The 22149-nt window shown below is 39.1% G+C and overlaps 1 protein-coding gene across 1 annotated transcript in view; it reads right to left on the minus strand.

The window, feature by feature from the left end:
- Positions 1–22149, minus strand: part of CHD2 (chromodomain helicase DNA binding protein 2) — a 151438-nt gene that overhangs the window by 89220 nt on the left and 40069 nt on the right. Inside the window, 7 exon segments of the mRNA XM_017875233.1 lie at positions 1434–1659; positions 2525–2658; positions 4546–4686; positions 6610–6717; positions 15327–15388; positions 17066–17152; positions 19848–20079. Coding sequence (XP_017730722.1) covers positions 1434–1659; positions 2525–2658; positions 4546–4686; positions 6610–6717; positions 15327–15388; positions 17066–17152; positions 19848–20079 — 990 coding nt within the window.

Here is a 22149-nt window from a genome sequence, read left to right on the forward strand (position 1 = left end):
ACTTTTGGAAAACACTGAAAACCTTACACTCATAGGATATACCAGTTACCTGCCTCTCTGATGTGTCCTGTTTAAAAGAGACCTAAAATAACTATTTTATGTGATAGATTCATGTGACAAATTCACACATTTAAACAGATCAGGAAAATAAAACTATGCCTTTTCTCATATATGTATGGGTTTTAGGATTGATTAAACATGACTTTTGGAAAACTAGTTATTCTTAGTACCAAAACTTTTCAGATGACAACAGCAGCAACTTAACATTAGAATTATTGTATTTCAGATGACTTCAAATTTGTAACTGCTTTACAAGCCTACCTCACCATCTAAGGGGTATATATTTTCAGTTTTGAGTCAAAGGAAAAACATGTAATTTACTAAAGTAGCACATTTTGCACAGTAATAAAACCAGAATTACTGTCCACATTCCACACACAAAAATAGGCTGATCACACCACACAGACAGGTATGTCTTCAGGCTGAACTTGATACCATTATTACCCAGTTTAGGTTTGTGTGTGGTATAGCTCCACGTATTTCCCATATACAACACCCAGACATTCAAGGCTGTATGTAAACTAAACACACGAGGACTATCACAGTTTTAGTTACCTAATCATTTCCTTCACATCATTTCTGCAAATTGTATAAAACCAGAATGTTTTAATTGTATCATAATCCAGAGAGTTCCAGAATATTCTTTTTTTTTTTTTGAGATGGAGTCTCGCTCTGTAGCCGAGGCTGGAGTGCAGTGGCCGGATCTCAGCTCACTGCAAACTCCGCCTCCCGGGTTCATGCCATTCTCCTGCCTCAGCCTCCGGAGTAGCTGGGACTACAGGCGCCCGCCACCTCACCCGACTAGTTTTTTGTATTTTTGTAGTAGAGACGGGGTTTCACCGTGTTCCCCAGGATGGTCTCGATCTCCTGACCTCGTGATCCGCCTGTCTCGGCCTCCCAAAGTGCTGGGATTACAGGCTTGAGCCACCGCGCCCGGTCCAGAATATTCTTTACATCTAAGCCACCCCAGCCTAACTACAGGAAAATAACAAGGTGCTTAAGAGAATGAGCTCTGGATTCAGGGTGTCAGAATTCAAATCCTGAGTCCACCCACAGAACTGCTGTCTGCCGTATTCTCCCCATCTATAAAACGGGTAATAACAGTACAAATCTCATGCATTTATTGTGAAAATTAAAGAATGTGTGAATAATGCTCCATAAGCCAGTTAACTCCAAAAACTTGGTAGTCATATATAAAAACATAGTATCTTCTGGTCACAATCTTATAAAATAGAATTGTAAATGGCTCCATGTTTAGACGATCAAAGCAAAATCTGAGATTCTAGATAGCTGTGATCTCCATGCATTATTTTAAAACCTCCCCTTCCCTCAGGCTGCAAATATATTTCTTTAATCCATGATGGAAAATGTACCATTGTTTGATTTCATCCTCTTTTTTCTTGAAGTTCTCTAGTTTTTTTAGGCCCTTCACTTTCTGTTGCTGTAAGGATTCTTCACTCTCCCATGTGCTGTGGATGTAAGACCAACCCTTCCACTTGATGAGGTACTGGATTTCACCTTCATCCTTTTCAGTGTCAAAGTCACCACTAGGGTCTCCATTAGCTTCAATCGCATATACAGTAGTAGAAGCTCCAGTGGCTGCAAAAGGATTAGGTACACTTGAAAGAGAGTGTATTACACCAGATATTAAAAAGCTTCCCAAGAAAGCAATTCTCTAAAGACTCCCTTTTTGGATGAAGCATCAAAATAGTCCAACCTGAAATAAGTACAAACTCACAAACAGCACAGGATGGACTCAATCATAAATTTCAAGTATTTTAAAAATGTAAACCCAATTTTTACATATTCCAAATTTTGCAGGTGAAATCAAAGAAATCCCTTATCCAAAAATAAAACAGATCAGTAACATCCTTTTGTTTTGGTCCCTTACTAACTCGTTAAAACAAATCCCTCTCTCCAAGACTAGGGATAGAACATCAAAATATCCTCCTCCAACCTCCCCTACTCGAAGTCCCCTGTTAACTCTCTTAACCTCAATAGAAGACAGAATGAAGAAGAAAAAAAAAAACGCCAAAAGAAAAGCATTTTGGTATTTCCTTTACGAAAGTTTAACGCAACTTAGTTATGAGATATCTAAATTAGATATTTAAAAATCATCAATAGTACCAAAATATTTATTTAACCAGTTTGATATTTTCACAAGGAGATTAAGAAACAAATAACCAAAGATGGATTTGCTTAATGTGATTTAGCAGGTATCTCTGCTATATCACTGCTTTATAAAACATTGACACTTAACCTATACTAGCTTAATTTAAAATCTTAAAGACATAATGGACACATTCCTTTGTCCTCAGCTCTGAAACACGGGGTCAGAAAGACTTCTACACATCACAACAAACACAGCAGTAGACTAAAATTCATCACATCAGAGCTAAAATACCTAAAATCTGAGCCTTACTGAGCATATATAAAATGCAATTTGCTCCCCAAATACACATACCTCCTTTCTTTCCCAGTCTTGAATCTAAGACCTTTTCAATAGTTTCACTATTATCCTGCTGTTCATCAACTCCTTCTCCAGTCATTTCAATGAGATCATCTGAGTCAGTCTCAAAGTCATCATCTTCTTTGTAACTGCAAGAGGAATAATGCTGAATGAGAAATGATCTCTTCAGAATTAAACTGCCACACATAAGTATCACTAGAATAAGAAACCATACTCTTTTGGTTCCAAAAACATGTTGTTTTATAGATCTGCCATTTGGTAGGTTCAAAGCTTGTTTTCTTTTTTTCCTAAAGAGCTGATGCATGCTCCTAAGCAACTGTAGGAAGTCTAACTCATATTTGAAAATAAAAATGCTATATTTATACTAATTTGTGTAAGCAAGATAAAGAAAACTATAAGGATACTTCTATTTCTTTCATTTTTTAGTATCAGATTATTATGCAAACAAGCAGACAAAAGAAGAAAAGCATAATGGAAGAAAAAATGTGCTGCTATTTCATCAGGCAAAAGAGAAGCAATATTTCTAAAATTAAAATTTCAACCCTGTTTGTTGTCTCCCAGTAACAAGAATATGAAATTAAAGAATTCCCAAACTGTTGGAAGCTTCAACACAAGTACTTGCTGGTTTACAAAACGAAAAGGAAAACTTTGGCTAAGCGTGGAGGATCACACCTGTAATCCCAGCACTTTGGGAGGCTGAAGAAGTTGGATCACGAGGTCAGGAGTTAGAGACCAGCCTGGCCAAGATGGTGAAACCCCGTATTTACTAAAAATACAAAAATTAGCCGGCACAGCAGGTGCTTGTAATCCCAGCTACTCAAGAGGCTGAGGGAGGAGAATCACTTGAATCTGGGAGGTGGAAGTTGCAGTGATCTGAGATCATGCCATTGCACTCTAGCCTGGGCAACAGAGCAAGACTGTCTCAAAAAAAAAATATATATATATATATACATATACATATACATATATATATATGTATCTTCCCATTTAACAACAAATGATTGAGTCACAAGAAAGAAAAACAATCCTGGATGTAGTACAGTTATAGTAAGAAAAAGTGCTAGGCTATATACTAGCATACTCAAAGCCTAGACCTAGCTTTGGAATTATTAACTGGATACACTGAATAAGTAACGAATGTCTCTAGGATTCATTTTCACCATCTCTAAGAAGAACAAAAGAAGTCTGTAAAATCTAAAAAAAAAAAGCTTGATTTCTATAAAGTAAACTACTAGTGTTTGCATATATCTGTTCCTTTATTTCGTTTTTTTTTTTTCTTTTCTTTTGAGACAGAATCTAGCTTTTTCGCCTAGGCTGGAGTGCAGTGGCACGATCTCAGTTCACTGCAACCTCCATCTCCCAGGATTCTCCCACCTCAGCCTCCCAAGTAACTGGGAATGCAGGTGCATGCTGCCACCACACTTGGCTTTTCTTACTTTTGTAAAGACAGGGTCTCACCCTGTTGTCCAGGCTGATCTCAAACTCCTGGGCTCAAGCAATCTGCTTGCCTCGGCCTCCCAAATTGTTGGAATTACAGGCATGAGCCACTGCGTCTGGCCTATTTCACTAATAATAATTCCTATTAATGCTTCATATCCTATTAGTACTTGATAAAATTAGATTCAAGTAGCAACACATTAAGTTGAACCTCACAAAAATGTCTGTGACTCAAAAGAGCAATTCAGAAGTAGGAATATAACCCAAATATCTTTAATGAAAAAAAAGTTATGAAATGAAGATAATGCCACTAAGTCACCATTGGACAGGAGGTGAACTTGTGGTGATTCTTTAACAAGAATGAAGGCTTCAAATGAGCTATTGCTACTCTTTTCATATTCCCCTTGGCTCAATACCATTCTTTTTGCAAGAAAGCTAACCAGACTTCTGAAAACAAGTTCAGGACATAGGTTGTTATTTTTATCTATTAAGTGCACAACCCCGAACTTATGAGAACCAAACTCTAACCAACTACTTTATCACATTGCACCAGTGAAACATTCTGGGGCACAACTTACCTAACATTTTTAGCCGCTCTTCGACGAGTCTGCCTTTTGGGAGCTTCATCGTCATCATCATCCTCATCAGAAGAATCTTGCTTTTTTCTCTTTCCACGCTGAGTCTTAGGCTGCTTTTTAACACGAGGTTTGGGCACTGTTCTAAAATGAGAAGAGAAACAAATAGCTAAGTCTTCACTCTATCATTTGGTGTCTACTTTATATTACAGTATTTCCCAGAGCAGTGGTTCATACATCAGAATGTAACATTTCACTTGGGGAATGTTAAACATGCATATTCTCGGGCCCTACTCCCTGAAATTCTAATTCACTAGAAATTTGGATTTTCAACAGGAGGGTCATTCTTTCTAATGCTGATAATCCTCAATCATTTATGGGAAAGAATGTGAATATTTCACAAATGTTCATCAGGATGACCTGATATAAAAACACATACACAGCATTTTGTTCATGGTAGTATCTCTTTGGCAGGCAAATTGGAAATAGCTATCAAACTATTTTACTTGTAGGAATTAACAGTTTTACTTGTAGGAATTAATCCTACTGCTATACATCTAAACAGGCATAATAAAGTATTCACTATAGCATTATTTGCAATAACAAAACATTAAGAAAACTCTAAATATTCTTCAACTAGGAACTAAACAGTACCATGTACTCATTAAAAAAAGAGTTTTCTGTATACTAATATGAAAGGATTTCCAGGATAAAGAAACCTACAGAACAAGAAGCAGAGGATGCTATTGTCTGTGTGAAGAAAGCAACGCACAAGAAGTAACTATACATAAAGACTACCTAAGAGACTGTGTGCCCTGTCACAGAATTAACTTCGACAGACCAGGGAGATGGCCAGGACTGAAAGCCACAGTCTAGAAGCTCACATAAGGAAATCCCCAAATATTCCATCAGTGATAAAAAGGTGAAAGAAGTAAGACAGGGAGAGAAATGAAAACTCATGATCACATTTATTATCTCTTTCTCTCATACCTCCCATACCTTTCTCATAACCAAACCTAGATAGATGATAAAGGATGTAATAAATAATGAGTAAAATTCTAAAAGACAGAACTGGTGTGACATTTCAGTCCTGAAGCTTACACTGAGATAAAATAAGATAAAATTCAGTTGACAAATTCCCCTGCTGGGGTTGCGGGGTAAGCACAATGTCCTAGGCCAGAGGTTAGCAAACTTTTTCTGTAAATGGCCAGAGAGTAAATACTTTAGGCTCTGCCAGCCAAGAGGCAAAATGGGGCAAAACGTCCTTAACGTAATGAAAGAAAATAAATTTTCACAAAATTTTTTATAAAATTCAAAATGAAATAATCAAGTACATTTACTGCTATGTATCTACTAATGAGAACAGAATTGTTTTTGAAGGGATAACATTTCACTTGATTGGAGTTCAAATTTAGTGCTCTCTATCCTTAAACTGTAAATTAGAAATATTCATCTATAAAAACTATTCTTAGCTCACAGTCCATATAAAAATAGGTGGTGGATTAAACTTGGCCCAAAGGGCATAGTTTGCTGAGCCCATTCTAAGCAATACTGTAAGAAGGTAATTATCCCTGGGGCCTGTCTGTCTTCTGACTCCCTTTTCCTGTCATCACTATCTTAGGCTGCCATCTGTCTGATCGAAAATTAGCATATTTGCTGCTATTTCAGCCTACCTCCTTCTCTACACAATCAGATTCTTTGTTTAATGTTATATAGATTTTATGAACAAGGTAATAAACCACTCAAGTATGCTTTAAGCCAGGCAAACAGTGTTTTAAACAATTTGTTCTCCCAAAAAGAGACTGTACCCTGGCCAAACATATAAGGAGTTTTACTAAAAGCGGAAGACATGTTTGCCCCATGATAGCTAGTCTGTGAACTAAGAATCAGTAACAACTGCAGTATAGGCTGGCTGAAAATGAACCACAGACATCTAAAACCCAGAATCAAAACACAATGTATCTCATTAAAGCTCTCATTCTAGCACGACACCATCCTTCCCATCCTTCCCAATCTACGGCAGATTAAGCTCATCCAGAAGTAGAGATTTTAAGCAAAACAGTGCACCTTCTGGGGACAGGTCTTCTGGCTTTTACTTTCTTTTGCTCTGGCTCACTCTCTGCACTGGTGCCTTGCTCCTGTTCATCTTCTGAGGGTTCCCGTTTCCATTTTTCTCTGTGATCAAAGCAAAACAAAATAATTTTTTTCTAAAAGAATCCTTGAAGATAAATGATCCAACAAAACCAATTTCAATGTTACAATCCAAAGGGCAGAACATGCATATTTTAGATATGCTAAAAGAGATTCTAGCTCCGTTTAAACTTGAATTGTGATCCTTCCTGGACTACATAATATCTATTCCTATTTTATCTCCAGTAACAAAAATAAATAAAAATGGATATATATGTATTTTTTTTTAATTTACTGCTATTACTGACAAGACTGAAACCACAACATGCACCAGATCAGTGGTTCCAAAACTTTAGAATGTATCAGAACCACCTAAAGGGCTTGTTAAAAAAGATTTCTGGGCCAAGTGAGATGGTTCATGCCTGTAATCCTAGCACTTTGGGAGGCCAAGGCGGGAGGATCACTTGAGTCCAGGAGTTCGAGACCAATCTGAGCAATACAAGACACCTCTCTACAAAAATTAAAGTTAAAATTTTAAAATTGAGACAGGCCTGGTGGAGTATGTCTACAGTCCTAGTTACTAAGGAGGCTAAGGAGGCAGAAGGATCACTTGAACCCAGGAGTTTGAGGTTGCAGTGAGCTGTGATTTTGCCACTGTACTCCAGCCTAGGTGGTAAGAGCGAAACCCTGCCCCCATCTGCCCCTCCCCCACAAAAAAAAATTTCTGGGCCTTAGAGTTTCTGATGCAGTAGGTCTCAGGTGAGGCCTAAAAAATATGAATTTCAACAAATTCAAATAATGTTGGTACTGGGTAGAAACTCTGAGAACCACTATACTAGATATTATAAGTCTTTAGAATACATTTAAGGAAACAGTCCCTAAAATTATTTTTCAACAATAAACGTATCATATAACTAATCTGTTCAGCTACAGATGTAGTTTTTATTAATTATTAGATACAGTAGATGTTCCTTTCCTCCTTGAGATCTCAGAAGGCTTGAAAGAGCCATAACCTACAGGTGTCCTACTACCCCAAACAGTTTTAGTTTACTTGAAAATCAAACAAGATATTGCAGGGACCTCACTCATTTCTCACCTGCAGGGAAGAGGAAAGAAACGTAAATAGCTGCTGGGCATGAAATACCTAGAAAAAAACTGACAGGCAAGTGCCTGGGGTTTCTCTGTAAATAAAACAATACCAATTTGTCTATGGGTCACTTTATAGGGAATGAGGTCATACTAAAGACAATAGCTACAGAACTGCAAAGTCAAATCAATATTCTTCATGGGAGAACAGGTCAAAGTAACAAGTGAAAGCTTACTAAAAGGAGGTGGCTGATCTGCAGATTGAGAACCTTTCTAAAAGCTACAACAGTCACCCTATACCTGAATTGGTAGAGACCTTAGGGGGAAAAAACAACAATTCAGGCCTTCCATGGACAGTCAGCAGAGCGCTTTTATGAATATTACTCAACTTCTACTAGCACTGCGTGTTTTCATATGCATTTTCCCAGCAGATGGCTCCTTGTACACCAAGCCTTTTTGTTCCGACTTTGTACCAGAGATTAGCCAAAGTCAGGCAAATGGAGATGTTTCTTTGTTAGGATAAAAAAAAAAATTAATTAAAGAATGCACAATCAATCAGTCAGACAGGTAGGGGTGCTACTGGTAAGACAGAAAGGCCTGTTAGTATTGCCTAATATCCTTCAGTCTCTTTAAAACAAAGACCTTCGTATATATACTCTGGACACTGGTCTAATTCTGCTTCCCCGGAGCATAGTACAATAAATGTTTGCTAAGAATCCAAGGAATATAAGGTGATCACCAGGAAGGAAGAAAGGAAGATGTTTACAGTAAGTGGGAGACCAGCATATGAGTCTGCAGTCTCCCTTAGACCAAGTCCACAACAGTTTACCCCTCAGAGGGTGCTTATACAGTCACACTGGAGACAAGTAGAAGCATGCTTGAAAGAATATGAACAGCTATTGCTTCAGACAAGAAAGATCCACAGTCACCAGTAAATTCTAATTACCGTATCTCCCCCAGGAATTGAGAACCTAAACCAGGGCTACCAATGAGGTCCACTTCTACAAGTATGGGAGACAGCAAACACAGAGAATGGATGTGTTGAGGCTAGAGTTTTCCAGTTAGATTACAGATTTAGACTTATGAACAATCGGGAGACTTAGAATCTCCCAATATAAGAATGCAAAAAAAAATTTTTAAAAACTTAGCAAATCAGCTAGTCTAAAGCTCTCCTCCCAGAGAAGGAAACTGAAGTGCAGTGAGGAAATGAGTTGCTTGGCCATATCACCAACCCTCAGCCCTGCTACTCTCAATCATAACTCACTGAGGACCAAAGAATCAGAAAACATTAAAGCCAGGTTTACACGTCCTAGGAGTATTTGAAAAACTCAGTGTTTAAAAGGCCTAAGTGTGTGTGTACGCGTATTTGAAACTGGTTGGATTCTTTCAAGTTTTCTTTTAATTTACAAGAACAAGAAAAAAGATAGTAAGGACCAGCAATACTAAGTCACTGTGAAGAAAGGGTGAAATGAAAAAGGTGACTGAGCAGGTTACAAAGAAATTACTTCCCATCCCTACAGATGTATAAGGCTCTCCCACATGTGAAACTGCTGTCCTCTCCTACATTACTGGCCTCTTATAAAATACAAATCTTATCAAGACTCCACCACTAAGCCATACATTGTAAGTCAGGCTACAATAAAGTTTACGACACAAGATCGTGAGCAAAAAAATGTGACTGGAACCAACCCAAACGTCCATCAATGATAGACTGGATTAAGAAAATGTGGCACATATACACCATGGAATACTATGCAGCCATAAAAAAGGATGAGTTAACGTCCTTTGTAGGGACATGGATGAAGCTGGAAACCATCATTCTCAGCAAACTATCACAAGGACAAAAAACCAACCACCCCATGTTCTCACTCATAGGTGGAAATTGAACAATGAGAACACTTGGACACCGGAAGGGGAACATCACACACCGGGGCCTGTCATGGGGTGGGGGGAGGGGGAGAGATAGCATTAGGAGATACACCTAATGTAAATGACGAGTTAACGGGTGCAGCATACCAACATGGCACATGTATACATATGTAACGAACCTGCACGTTATGCACATGTACCCTACAACTTCAAGTATAATAATAAAAAAAAAGAATACAGACACACACACACACACACACACACACACACACACACACACACGTGTACCAAAGGAAACATAATATCCAGCTTAAGAGGCCATTAACAGAATCCCCTAGATACCATAAAAACACAAAATTCAACTAAATTTTTCCCAAATTTTGAGAATTAGGGAGAAAAATACCAAGATTTAGCCAAAAGGCCGCAAGGCAATGTAAATAGACATGGAAAAAGTCAAAATGCAACTTAAATGTATATAATTTTCTTCCTTTATTGGGAAAAGGTGGTTGGCTAGACACAAATCCTAAGATAGACAAATCAACTCTAATCAACTATAAAGTAGGAAATGAACAAAAGCTACTTTTAAATATAATGATCCAGAACTTTGACCAAGAGTTGGTAAGGCTTGCTATTAACTGTCTGTAAAAAAAAATCTCCTTTTTCCTCCACTTAGAAGACATCTGGAAAAGAGGGAAGTAGCTACTTTTGTTTCTTCAATCTTCAGTAGATTTCCCCAAGAAAGGATGCCTTTCATAAAAATTCCAATGATCACAGGAAATCTGAGGCTAACAGTGATTCCCTTCCACTGTGTTACAGATATGTGACAATCTCCAATTCAAAACACTGGAAAAGGGCCGGGCACAGTGGCTCATGCTTGTAATCCCAGCACTTTGGAAGGCCATGGTGGGAGGATGGCTTGAACCAAGGAGTTCAAGACAAGCCTGGACATCAGAGTGAGACCCAGTCTTTACAAAACATTAACAAATTAGCCTTGTGTGGTGATGTGCGCCTACTAGTCCCAACTACTCAGGAGGTTAAGCTGGGAGAATCACCTGAGCCCAGGAGGTCAAAGCTGCAGGGAGCTGTGAATGTGCCACTGCACTGCACTCCCACCTAGTAAGAATAAAATGCTGTCTCAAAAACAACAACAAAACAAAACCACCAGGACCAGGAGTCAACAAAAATCTTACGCAACATTGAGCAAATCTGGATAACATTAACAGGTAATGCACGAAAAAAAAGTTCAATCAAAACAGCATGAGTTGGTTAAATAAAATTCAATGTTTTGTTTGTATGACTCTAAGTCAGAGATACAATCTCAGATACTCACAGGGGCCAGATGAGAACAAAATGGAGAACTCTTGGTCTGTCACTGTTACATGAGCCAGCATTACCAAATTTTCTCAAAAGAAGCTAAAAACACAGATTGTTATGCACCATCTCTCAATTAAATGATGCCAACTAATTTTTTAAAATTTTAAATATTGTGCAGGTACCTTGTGCTATATAACTTCTTCCAAGCTTTAAAAATATGAATACAGCTGGATGTGGTGGTACTTGCCTGTAGTCCCAACTACTGGGGAGACTGAAGCAAGAGGATCACTTGAGCCCAGGAGTTCAAGGTTGCAGTGGGCTATGACCACACACCTGCACCAATAGAGTAAGACCCTGTCTCTTTAATTAAAAAAAAAAAAAAAAAAAAAAAGGCTGGGCGCAGTGGCTCATCTTGTAATCCCAGCACTTAGGGAGGCCGAGGCGGATCACCTGAGGTCAGGAGTTCAAGACCAGCCTGGCCAACATGGTAAAACCCCATCTCTACTGAAAATACAAAAATCAGCTGGGCACAGTGGCGCATGCCTGTAATCCTAGCTACTTGGGAGGCTGAGGCAGGAGAATCACTTGAATACAGGAGGCAGAGGTTGCAGTGAGCTGAGATTGTGCCATTGCACTCCAGCCTGAGCGACAGAGTGAGGAGTCCATCCCAAAACAAAAAAACCTAATACACATCATGATGGGGTAATTGATCTCTTTATAATTCTCCAAAGAACACAGCCCCTCGCAAGACTGCATTCTTCAAAAACATCAATGTCCTAAAAGCAAAAGAAGGCTGTGAAAGTGCTCCCAATTAAAGAAACCAGACATGTCCTTTGCAGGGACATGGATGAAGCTGGGCACCATCATTCTCAGCAAACTATCGCAAGAACAGAAAACCAAACACCGCATGTTCTCACTCATAGGTGGGAATTGAACAATGAGAACAGTTGGACCCAAGGTGGGGAACATCACACACCAGGGCCTGTCGTGGGGTAGGGGGAGGGGGAGGGATAGCATTAGGAGATATACCTAATGTAAATGATGAGTTAATGGGTACAGCACACCAACATGGCACATGTATACATATGTAGCAAACCTGCACGCTATGTACATGTACCCTAGAACTTAAAAGTATAATAAAAAAAAAAAAAAGAGAGACCAGACATGCAACTAATTGCAGTAACTGACCCTAAACTAGATCCTGTAGTAGAGATGGAAAAATAAAAAATATTATGAAAGACTTTACTGGGTTAACTGACAAAACTGGAATATGAATTAGACAAAAGTATATCAGCAACCAGGTGTGGTGGCTTGAGCCTGCAATCCCAGCACTTTGGGAGGCCAAGGCAGGCTGATCACGAGGTGAAGAGATCGAGACCACCCTGGCGGACATGGTGAAACCCCATCTCTATGAAAAATACAAAAAATTAGCTGGACGTGGTGGCACATGCCTGTAGTCCCAGCTACTCGGGAGGCTGAGGCAGGAGAATGGCGTGAACCCAGGAGGCAGAGGTTGCAGTGAGCTAAGATCCCGCCACTGTACTCCAGCCTGGCGACAGAGCCAGACTCCGTCTCAAAAAAAAAAAAAAAAAAAAAAAAAAGTACATCAGCAACGTTTTAAACCTAAGTTGAAACTGTACTGTACTGTGCTTATAAAAGAGAATATTCTTATTTTTAAGAACCATACCTTACATATTTAAGGGAAAGGGGTAGAAGGTAAAATTCTATGAATTTTGGTCTCAAATAGTTAATAAAAAACATTATGTGTGTATATATACAAACATACACAGGCTGGGTGCAGTGGCTCACGTCTGCTAATCTCAACACTTTGGGAGAGCAAGGTCAGAGGATAACTTGAGGCCAGGACTTTGAGACCAGCCAGGGCAACATAGTGAGACCTCTATGTCTACAAAAATACAAAAATCAGGCATGGTGGCCCACGCCTGTTGTACCAGCTACTTGGGAGGCTGAGGTAGTAGGATCACTTAAGGTCAGGAGATTGAGGCTGCAGAGAGCCAAGATTGCACCACTGCACTCAGCCTAGGCGACAGAGCAAGACCTTCTCTCTTAAATAAATAGCACCCACAACAACAAAGCAAATGAAGCAAAAATGGTAACCTGGGTAAAGTATAAAAGATGTCCTTTGTACTGCACTTTCATTCTTGCAACTTTCCTAAAGTTTAATTCTAAACCAATTTTACAAAATTGTCCCTTCTTAAAAACTCTAAAATGTGTGAATAAAATCTGAAGGGTTTCAGAAAAGCATTTCTTTGTGCCAGTATTTCAAACCTTTCACTCTCTGAGTGAGTCTCTCTCAATTCTGAAATGCATGGGCCCACACATTAGGTTATGTTACACTTGCTCAGCTTGGATCACGGAAGCCTCCTAAAGTGCTGTGCCTTGCAACTTGAGTGTTAGCAGCTATAAGACCTCCTCTAATTAATCTTTCAGGAATCTCAACTGGTGACTCAGGGGAAGAGCTCTCTATAAATCCACAATACTCACCAGCTGGCCAGAAAATAGCAGAAAGGAAGACTAGCCCAGTGTCCAAACACACGAACATGAGGGGAACTTCCTACCTCAGCCCAAGGCAGTTCCTATGGAAGAGCCCTAGGGTAGGGAAGCAATATGAGAAAGAAGACAGATCCCACTCTACAAGGAACTAAGGAGTTCTACTCAGGAAAAGAAAGGTCCACATATGCTACTGAAGGTTGCCAACTTTGGGGAATTCTTAAGACTGTTAAGTGGTAGGGCACAGTGGCTCACACCTGTAATCCCAGGAGACCGAGGCTGGAGGACTGCTTGAGCTCAGGAGTTTGAAACCAGCCTGAGAAACATAGTTGAGACCCTGTCTCTACAATAAATTTTTAAAAACTTAGCTGGGCATGATAGCACACGCCTGTAGTCCCAGCTACTCGGGTAGCTTAGGTGGGTGAATTAAGTCCAGGAGGCCAAGGCTGCAGTGAGCTGAGATCAAGCCACTGCACTCCAGCCTGAGCAACAGAGTGAGACCCTGTCTCCAAAAAAAAAGGCTGACAGGAATATGAGCCAGAGTAAGTGCAATGTATTATACAGTGACTGAAAAAAACGCTGGCTTCTGCACACACAAATAAGGCCATTAAAATAGGAAGTCAAGAATTCAAGCACAGCACCATTTAACTTGCAGTCAAGAGACCAAAGGAATGTAAGCCAGATAGTGAAGTAAGGATTACATGTGTTGATTTCCCAGCGTGTAATCAAGGTGGACATTTCAGGAAAGATACTCAAAAGGCCATGAGACCAGTAAGCAGATAATAGTCTCCCAACCAGACCATGAGACTGGGGTAGAACAAAAGCCTTCTAAGATGACAAGTGCAGTTTGCTTACAGTTACTATTTCTCCAAAACACAAATGAAAACTGAATGCACTCTAGCAGGGCAATATTAAGTACTTGACTTTTCTGTAAGGCTCTGTAATACCCTACATTTATTTAATGTCACAAAATCTTAGCATAGCTTCTAATAATCCTGTTGGGGAGACAGTATTACTTTTTTTTGGAGATGAGGAAATGGGTTTTAAAATCTCAAATGACTTGCCTTAGGCCACTTACTAAAGATTGATAATATTTTCCAACACAGAATATGTACCTAGAGCTCTTAATAGAAGCCATGGACAGTTGTTTAACATGAGAACCCCTGAACTGGTATACAAAGTTTTGAATACCTACATTTTCGAGAGAAGCTATAGAACTCAGATTTTCAACAGGATTCACACCCTCTCCAAAAAATGACTTTAAAAATTATTTCTCAAAAAAAAATCAAATAATTTCGTATCATATAAATAAGAACTTTTTAAATTAAAAAATAATGAACATATAAATCTATGTTATAAAGAAACTTCACATTAAGTCCACAAATTAAATTTTTCTGGCTTATGAACTGCAATATTAAAATTATACAGAAACAACAATACGTAATTTCTTACCAAAATGGATGTTCACCCAATATAATTCTGCCATAAAAATGGCAAATTTACATTTGTTCCTTGCTTACTACAACACCAAATACCTCTGTACTTGTTATTTATATATATTTTTCTGAAAAAAATCAATGGGCTAATTGGGTTAACCCGATGGAAGAAGCTGAGATTGATCCCAAACAACAGCCCGAGTATACGTGGACTCCTTCCATGTGTTAAACTGAGAATCTTGGGTTTCCAATGCTGCTGCTGCTATTGCAACAGGCCAGGGTAGATAATCACCCAGGGTAGATAGTCACCTTCTAGTAAGAGAGACAGAAGCAGACTAAGGGACCTGGAGTAGACTAAAGACACAATGAAGGCAGTCCTAGAAATGCTGACAAGTTTGAAGCTACTAGATTGAATAATTTCCCCCATGAAAGACTTACTGTTTTTTCAGCTGCCTCTGGCCTCTTCTTTTTGGGCTCCCACTCTCAGACCCGCTACTTGCCTTCAGTGTGTGAGGGGGGAAAAATGATTACAGACTTTAATTCACAGTTCTTAGGGACAACACTATCTCCTGGATCAACAATCTACTCAATATACCATTATTCAATATGAGCTTTTAGACAGAAAGAAACCTAAGCACTTGCTTGGTGGAACTCCCTCTTCTTTTGATTTGAAAATTAATCTATCTCTGCTATTACTGACTTATCTCTAAAGTCAGGAAATATTTATCTCAGCTTGACTTCCAGAACAGCAATATCCAATAACTTTCTGTAACGATGTAAATGTCCCATATCTACAATGTCCAATACAGTACCCGTCAGCCACATGTGACTACTGAGCACTTAAAATGTGACTGATGTGACTGAGAAATGGAATTTTTAACTAATGTGAATTTTAAAAGCCACATGTGAGCAGTGCGGACCATACTGGATACTGCAGATTTAGAATATCAAATAAAAATGCCACAACATTTAGTCAGTGTGCCTTAAAGGCACCAAATACTGAAGTATTCATTTTAGACTCATTTAAGAGTATGTTCACTCATGAGCCAACAGTGCTCTGCTAACAGCACTAGGCCAAGGAAAGTTTACAGTCACAGACATTTCAATAGCTCTTTCTCTCCAAAATTAGGGAAAATAGCAAACTACTCCTATTGCTGTTAATCTTGTACCCTACAGAGAATGTGTTAATTAATATATAAAAGAGGAAAAGATTTCTACAACTATGTGATTGGTTTTAACAAACATGGCTCAGTAACCTAGTGCTAGACACTATGGGAAACAAAAGCAAAGGCAAACCAGCTCAGAGGTCACTGAAAATAAAACCACAAATGTAATGCAGATGTTAGGATAAATTAGATTTTTAAGGTACATTTATTTAAAAACCCACACCCAACTCACTGACCTGTGGCTATCAATATTTAACTTTCATCAGAAGTTCGTTATATAGCTAAGACTAGCAAAGTCCTCCTAAGAAAGCAGAAAGGGGACATTTCATTGAGACAAAAGAACCTCTCTTCAGGATCTAGTCTATAAATCTAATTCAGAATAAGAATCCACAAAAACATCACACAAAATGAGAAAGGTGAAAGAAGTCTGATTCTATAGACAACCAAGCCTGGTATAGAATATCAATTTTAAAATCACCAATCTATTCAATCTCTCACAATTAAGTATGTTTGAAACTCATTATATCTCACACTAAAAATGAGCAAGGAAACCAAATTTAAGAAGTTAAATAAAAGTAGATACATTAATTAAGCACTCCCTCCTCTTTCAGGAACAAATTCAAAACTATTTCTATTGCTATTTGTTTACCAAACAAGTTACCCATTTAATAAAAATCTAGGAGATTTAGAAAGTTAGGGGCTTAAAAAAGTAAACTTCTCGCTATATAATCAATTTTCACTATGAGAAACAACCTAAAAAATAAATAATTTTGAGGTCAATTCTGTATAATACTCTACTAAAAAAATCACTATTATATGATCTTTCTGGTTAGATTCTTTTATTTGATTATTAACTTCTTGCCTTACTGTATCTGTTCGTAGATAGCTCATATTAGAGTCACTTAACCCCCATGCCTGAAGTTCAGTCTTTTTAATGGTAACATATACCATAGTCAAAAAGAATGAAGATAGGGAGTTTAAATGCATGCCCTGAAAACATTTTTTCCGTACCTCTTCCTTAATATTAAATCGTGATGGTTCTTGCCTGCTTCGATTTGACCGCCTGACCCCATAAACATCAGGATATTCTTCCCACATCTGTAAAATTAAGAGACCATGCATTAATCTTTTTTCTTGACCCCCATTATTATTATCAAACATTTATTGCAATGGAAAAGAATTCAAGTAACCAAATATCAAAAGGGTTGTTTTGCTAATTTATTTTGAAAATAGGCCTATTATTCTAGGATATATTAGTTTAACAATGTCTTCGTTACTTAATAGCTATAACTCTACATGGTATACTGCTTACCCATCATTAAAATATAAACATACATAATATGGCAAGGTGAGACAGCATTAAAATATAAACATACATAATATGGCAAGGTGAGACAGCAGCTGCTTCCACTAAAGACAAAGTATTTACTGATAAATTTTAAATTCCCTACTGCTTTGAGTTTCAGTCTTGACTGCACTAACCCACCTGTGAAACTGAAAATACAAGAAGCAAAGCCCCCATTAAGTCTAATTATTTAATTTGAATCAGGAATTTTATTTTCTTTAAGTTCCTCGGTCATGTAACATCCCAGATAAATGCAGATGAGGCATTGCCAACACACAGCTAGAAGTTCTCAGGAGAACCACTGCCACCCTTTCTCTAATACATCTATTTTTATTCTGTAGCAGTAATTAGTCCTTTGCCTTTAAGACCTGATTTTTGTAGACCTGTAACAACCTTTAAGATCTGCAACAATCCTCATCAGTGATTTTAAACATTTAAAGGACAGATTAGTTGAGGAGAAAAATCATTTTCACTTTCTTACCCGGAGATAACTACTACGAAGTATATTCTGTATTCTTTTAACAGAATCACATAGCAGCAAAAGGAATTTGAATGGATTGTGGAACACTGACATGAAAAGGTATAACAGAAATTAAGCAAGTAGTAAAAGCTGAGATGAGAAATATGGGTTATCAAATCACAGGTGACAGCTAACATCATGAGAATATTTGGAAAAGTAAGGCTCAGAACATGCACAAAAGAAGCCACTAGCTGATACTTGTGAAATGTTTGCATTTAAAAGGGTAGGGCCAGGCATGTAATCCCAGCAACCTGGGAGGTCTATCTAGACGGAAGGATGGCTTGAGTCCAGGAGCTGAAGACCAGTCTGAGCTACATAGGGAGATTCTGTCTCTACAAAAAATTTTTAAAATTAGCCAGGTGTGTCAGTACGTGCCTGTAGTCCCAGCTACTTGGGAGGCTGAGGTGGGAGGATCACTTGAACCCAGGAGATCAAGGCTGCAGTGAGCTGTGATTGCACCACTGTACTCCAGCCTGGGTGATAGAGCAAGATCCTGTCTCATCTTTATGAAAAATGATCCAAATGTCACTAAGAAAGGACATTATCAACAATGACTTTAACAACAACAACATAAAAATGATGAAGTAAGCTGAAGAAAAGCAAGGCTTCAAAAGAAAAGAAGATGGCCCAGGAATAGGCATTTTACAACTAGAATCCAATGTAATCACGTAATCCCAAGTCCACAGATTCTGTAATGGCCTTAGCATCACCTTGGAGTTAAAGGACAAAAGGTCCAACCAGAAGGAGTTAGGAATAACCAAGTAGTGGGAAATACAGGAAGAGGCAGTAAACATAAAACACTCTGAAAAAACCTGGCAGAGACAGGAAGGAGGGAAAAGAGCGCTTTACTCTAGCCTGTCTACCCATGCCCACCCGTGGACCTCTGCTAGAGCTATGAAAGTTTTACTGAACACAGGTTTTCATGGAGCCCTTATTAACCGGGAGGGCTAAATCATTTCAGTGTTACTACATCAACTAGTTTTATCACTCCAAGACATCAGATAGGCATTCTAGCTCAACTACTGTGACTTTATTACAGCATATATTGTAATATTTACATCCTAAAATTATCTTGTGTTCTTATTTGCCCTTTTGAGAGCTGATATCTAAGTCAACTCTTCCATGAAAAATCTACCATGTGGAGTTACTCACGACTGAGTACTCTTACATGAGTAATAAGCTTTTGGAGGAGGGCAGGGAGCTAACATGTAAAAACGATGTGTACACAGAAAACCAAGAGCCTTCCTTAGAAGTTCTCATTTTAGGATAATGATTATCAAAGGCACACTCCAATCATTCTGACTGGCTTGTAGGTCCATCCAATCTGTAACTACACATTATTAACTTTGGAACTGCTCACTTTAACCTTAAAAGTATATTTTAAGCTGGGCGTGGTAGCTCAGGTCCATAACCCCAGCACTTTGGGAGGCCGAGGCAGGTGGACCACCTGAGGTCAGAAGTTCAAGACCAGACTGGCCAACATGGTGAAACCCAGTCTCTGCTAAAAATACAAAAATTAGCCAGGCGTGGTGGTGGACACCTGTAATTTCAACTACTTGGGTGGCTGAGGCAGGAAATCACTTGAACCTGGGAGGCAGAGGTTGCAGTGAGCCAAGATCGCGCCACTGTACTCCAGGCTGGGCAACAGAGCAAGATTCTGTCTCAAAAATAAATAAATAAAGTTAAAAAACAAGCATACAAAAATTTGTCTCTCCTCCCTATAATTGGATGGTTCAGGTAATTTATTTTCCTTAATAGAGCAGAAAGAAGTCTTCATTTGTATCCTCAGATATTCTACTGTATATTACTAGAAAAAATGGCTGTAGGTTTCATTATCAAGATATACTAATGAGTTTTCATAACCAATAAAGGTCTGCTAGCTTGTCCTAGGCTAGCAGCACATTTGTACTATAGGGCAAAGTAGATACCTTCTTCACATCAGCTATCCGTTCCTTCTTAGAGGCTGGCTTCTCTTTGGCTTCTGGGAGGACTGGCTGGGATTTGGAACCTGCTGATTCGCTCTCAGATTCCGACTGACTCTCAGAAGATTCAGAACTGCTATTCGACTCGCTGCCATGTCCACTTCCTGGATCACTTCCCTGCTCACTTTCCGACTGACTGCCTGAGTCTGAACCCGAGGCTTCTTCAGAGGCTGAGTGACTTATTTTGAGAGAGAGAGAAAGAGAGAGATTTAAAATATTTAAGAACTGCCACACGAATCTGCTTTAAAAAAAAAAAAAAATTCTCATGGTAAAACATTTACAGATAGTAATGCTGATAATATAAGACCAAAATCTTCAAATTCACATTTATACTTTTACATTCCAAATAATGTTATTGCTACCATTCTCAAAATCCCCAATAGCTACCATTTCCTGAATGTTTACATGATGCTACAGAGCAGGTGATTTCTATGGACAGACTCTTGACAGAAACTCTGAACATGGATATTACTGTCCCCTTCATTCAAATGAGGCTGAATTGAGGCTCTTAAGTATTTAACTCTCACACCTAGTTAACATAATATGATTTGAAACCAGATAGATATGAATCCACTAAGTCTTATCTACTAAGTATCATTCCCCTCACAACAAGAAAAAAACAAAACACAGAACAAAACCAAACCAAGCAGGCTGGGCGTGGTGGCTCATGCCTGTAATCCCAGCACTTTGGGAGGCCAAGGCAGGCAGATCAGAGGTCAGGAGATCCAGAGCATCCTGGACCACATGGTGAAACCCTGTCTTACTGAAAACACAAAAATTAGCTGGCTGTGGTGGCACACACCTGTAGTCTCAGCTACTCGGGAGACTGAGGCAGGAGGATCGCTTGAACCCAGGAGGCAAAGGAAGCAGTGAGCCAAGATCGCACCACTATACTCCAGCCTAGACACAGACAGAGACTTGGTCTCCAAAAAAAAAAAAAACCAACCAAGCTGGACACAGTGGCTCACACCTATAATCCCAACACTTTGAGAAGCCTAGGCAGTACGATTGCTTGAGCCCAGGAGTTCGAGATCAGCCTGGACAATATGCAAACCCCATCTCTTCAAGAAAATGTTTAAATTAGCTGGGTATGATGGTGCGTGCCTGTGGTCCCAGCTACTCAGAAGACTCAGGTGGGAGGATCATTTGAGCCTAGGAAGTCGAGGCTGCAGTGAGCCATGATTTGCCACTGTACTCCAGCCTGGGTGTCACAGTGAAACTCTGTCTCCAAAAAACAAAACAAAAAAAAAAAAACAAAGCATCTTACCCAAAGAGGAAGAATGCAAACTGGTTGCAATTACCCAATCAGCAGTTCTCACTAATAGGAGCAAATGAGATTCATCTGGGGTGGTTTGTAAAAATTTATACACATTAACCTCAATCCAGAGGCCCTGCCTTATAATCTGCAGTGAGATTCAGAAGTGGTAGACTTAACAGAAACAAGTCAACAAAAAGGGCACTCTGATGCTAATGAGAACACCCAACCCAATAAAGACTATCGGCCTCCACACATCTCCCTTCCTTTCTTCATGCCAACCATCCCGTAGGGAGCAGCAATCTAAGCAGGTAGATGACAGCTAAAGGAACAAACCAGAAACCACAGAGACTGAGGGGTGATAGAGGATCAACCTCAAGCACAGAGAAAGCAATATCCTCATCTTCCTCTAATGGTGAAAAAGCAACTGAGGGGCACGCTGGTAGAGGGGAAGATACTCTGAAGCAAAAAGACCTCAAATGGATGGACTCTACACCAAGAGGTGGACTGTCCACTCTACTCTTTTGCTTGAAAACTACCTATCTTTGCTCCGAGGCGGGCAAGGAAAAACCCAGAACCTAGAGTAGCATTAACAGAAAAGTCCCTGAGTTCAGAAGTCAGGAGATAAGACACGTGGCACAAAACCTGAAAGGGTAAAGGGAAGCTCTGTATTTACCATCACTGCATCTTCTAGAGGTGCACAGGGCAGTACACTGCAAACTAGGACTGACCCAAATAATACCATGCGATCCACAGCACATTACAATACAGAGGCCTTTCAGTTACCATGAGGAAGCAATGAGAAAAAAACGGGAGAGCAGGGGTCGGGGGGAGGTTCCCAACACTGGGAAGGGGGGAAAGATGAGAAAAACCATGTAACTTCCTGATCACCTAATAGGTATCAGACACTAGGCTAAGTACTTTACATATGTATGTGTATATATGTATGTGTGTGTGTATATATATTATTTTGCTTATTCCCAAGAATAATAC

Source organism: Rhinopithecus bieti, unplaced genomic scaffold, assembly GCF_001698545.2.
Source record: "Rhinopithecus bieti isolate Rb0 unplaced genomic scaffold, ASM169854v2 scaffold_9696, whole genome shotgun sequence".
In the NCBI taxonomy this organism is placed as follows: domain Eukaryota; kingdom Metazoa; phylum Chordata; class Mammalia; order Primates; family Cercopithecidae; genus Rhinopithecus; species Rhinopithecus bieti.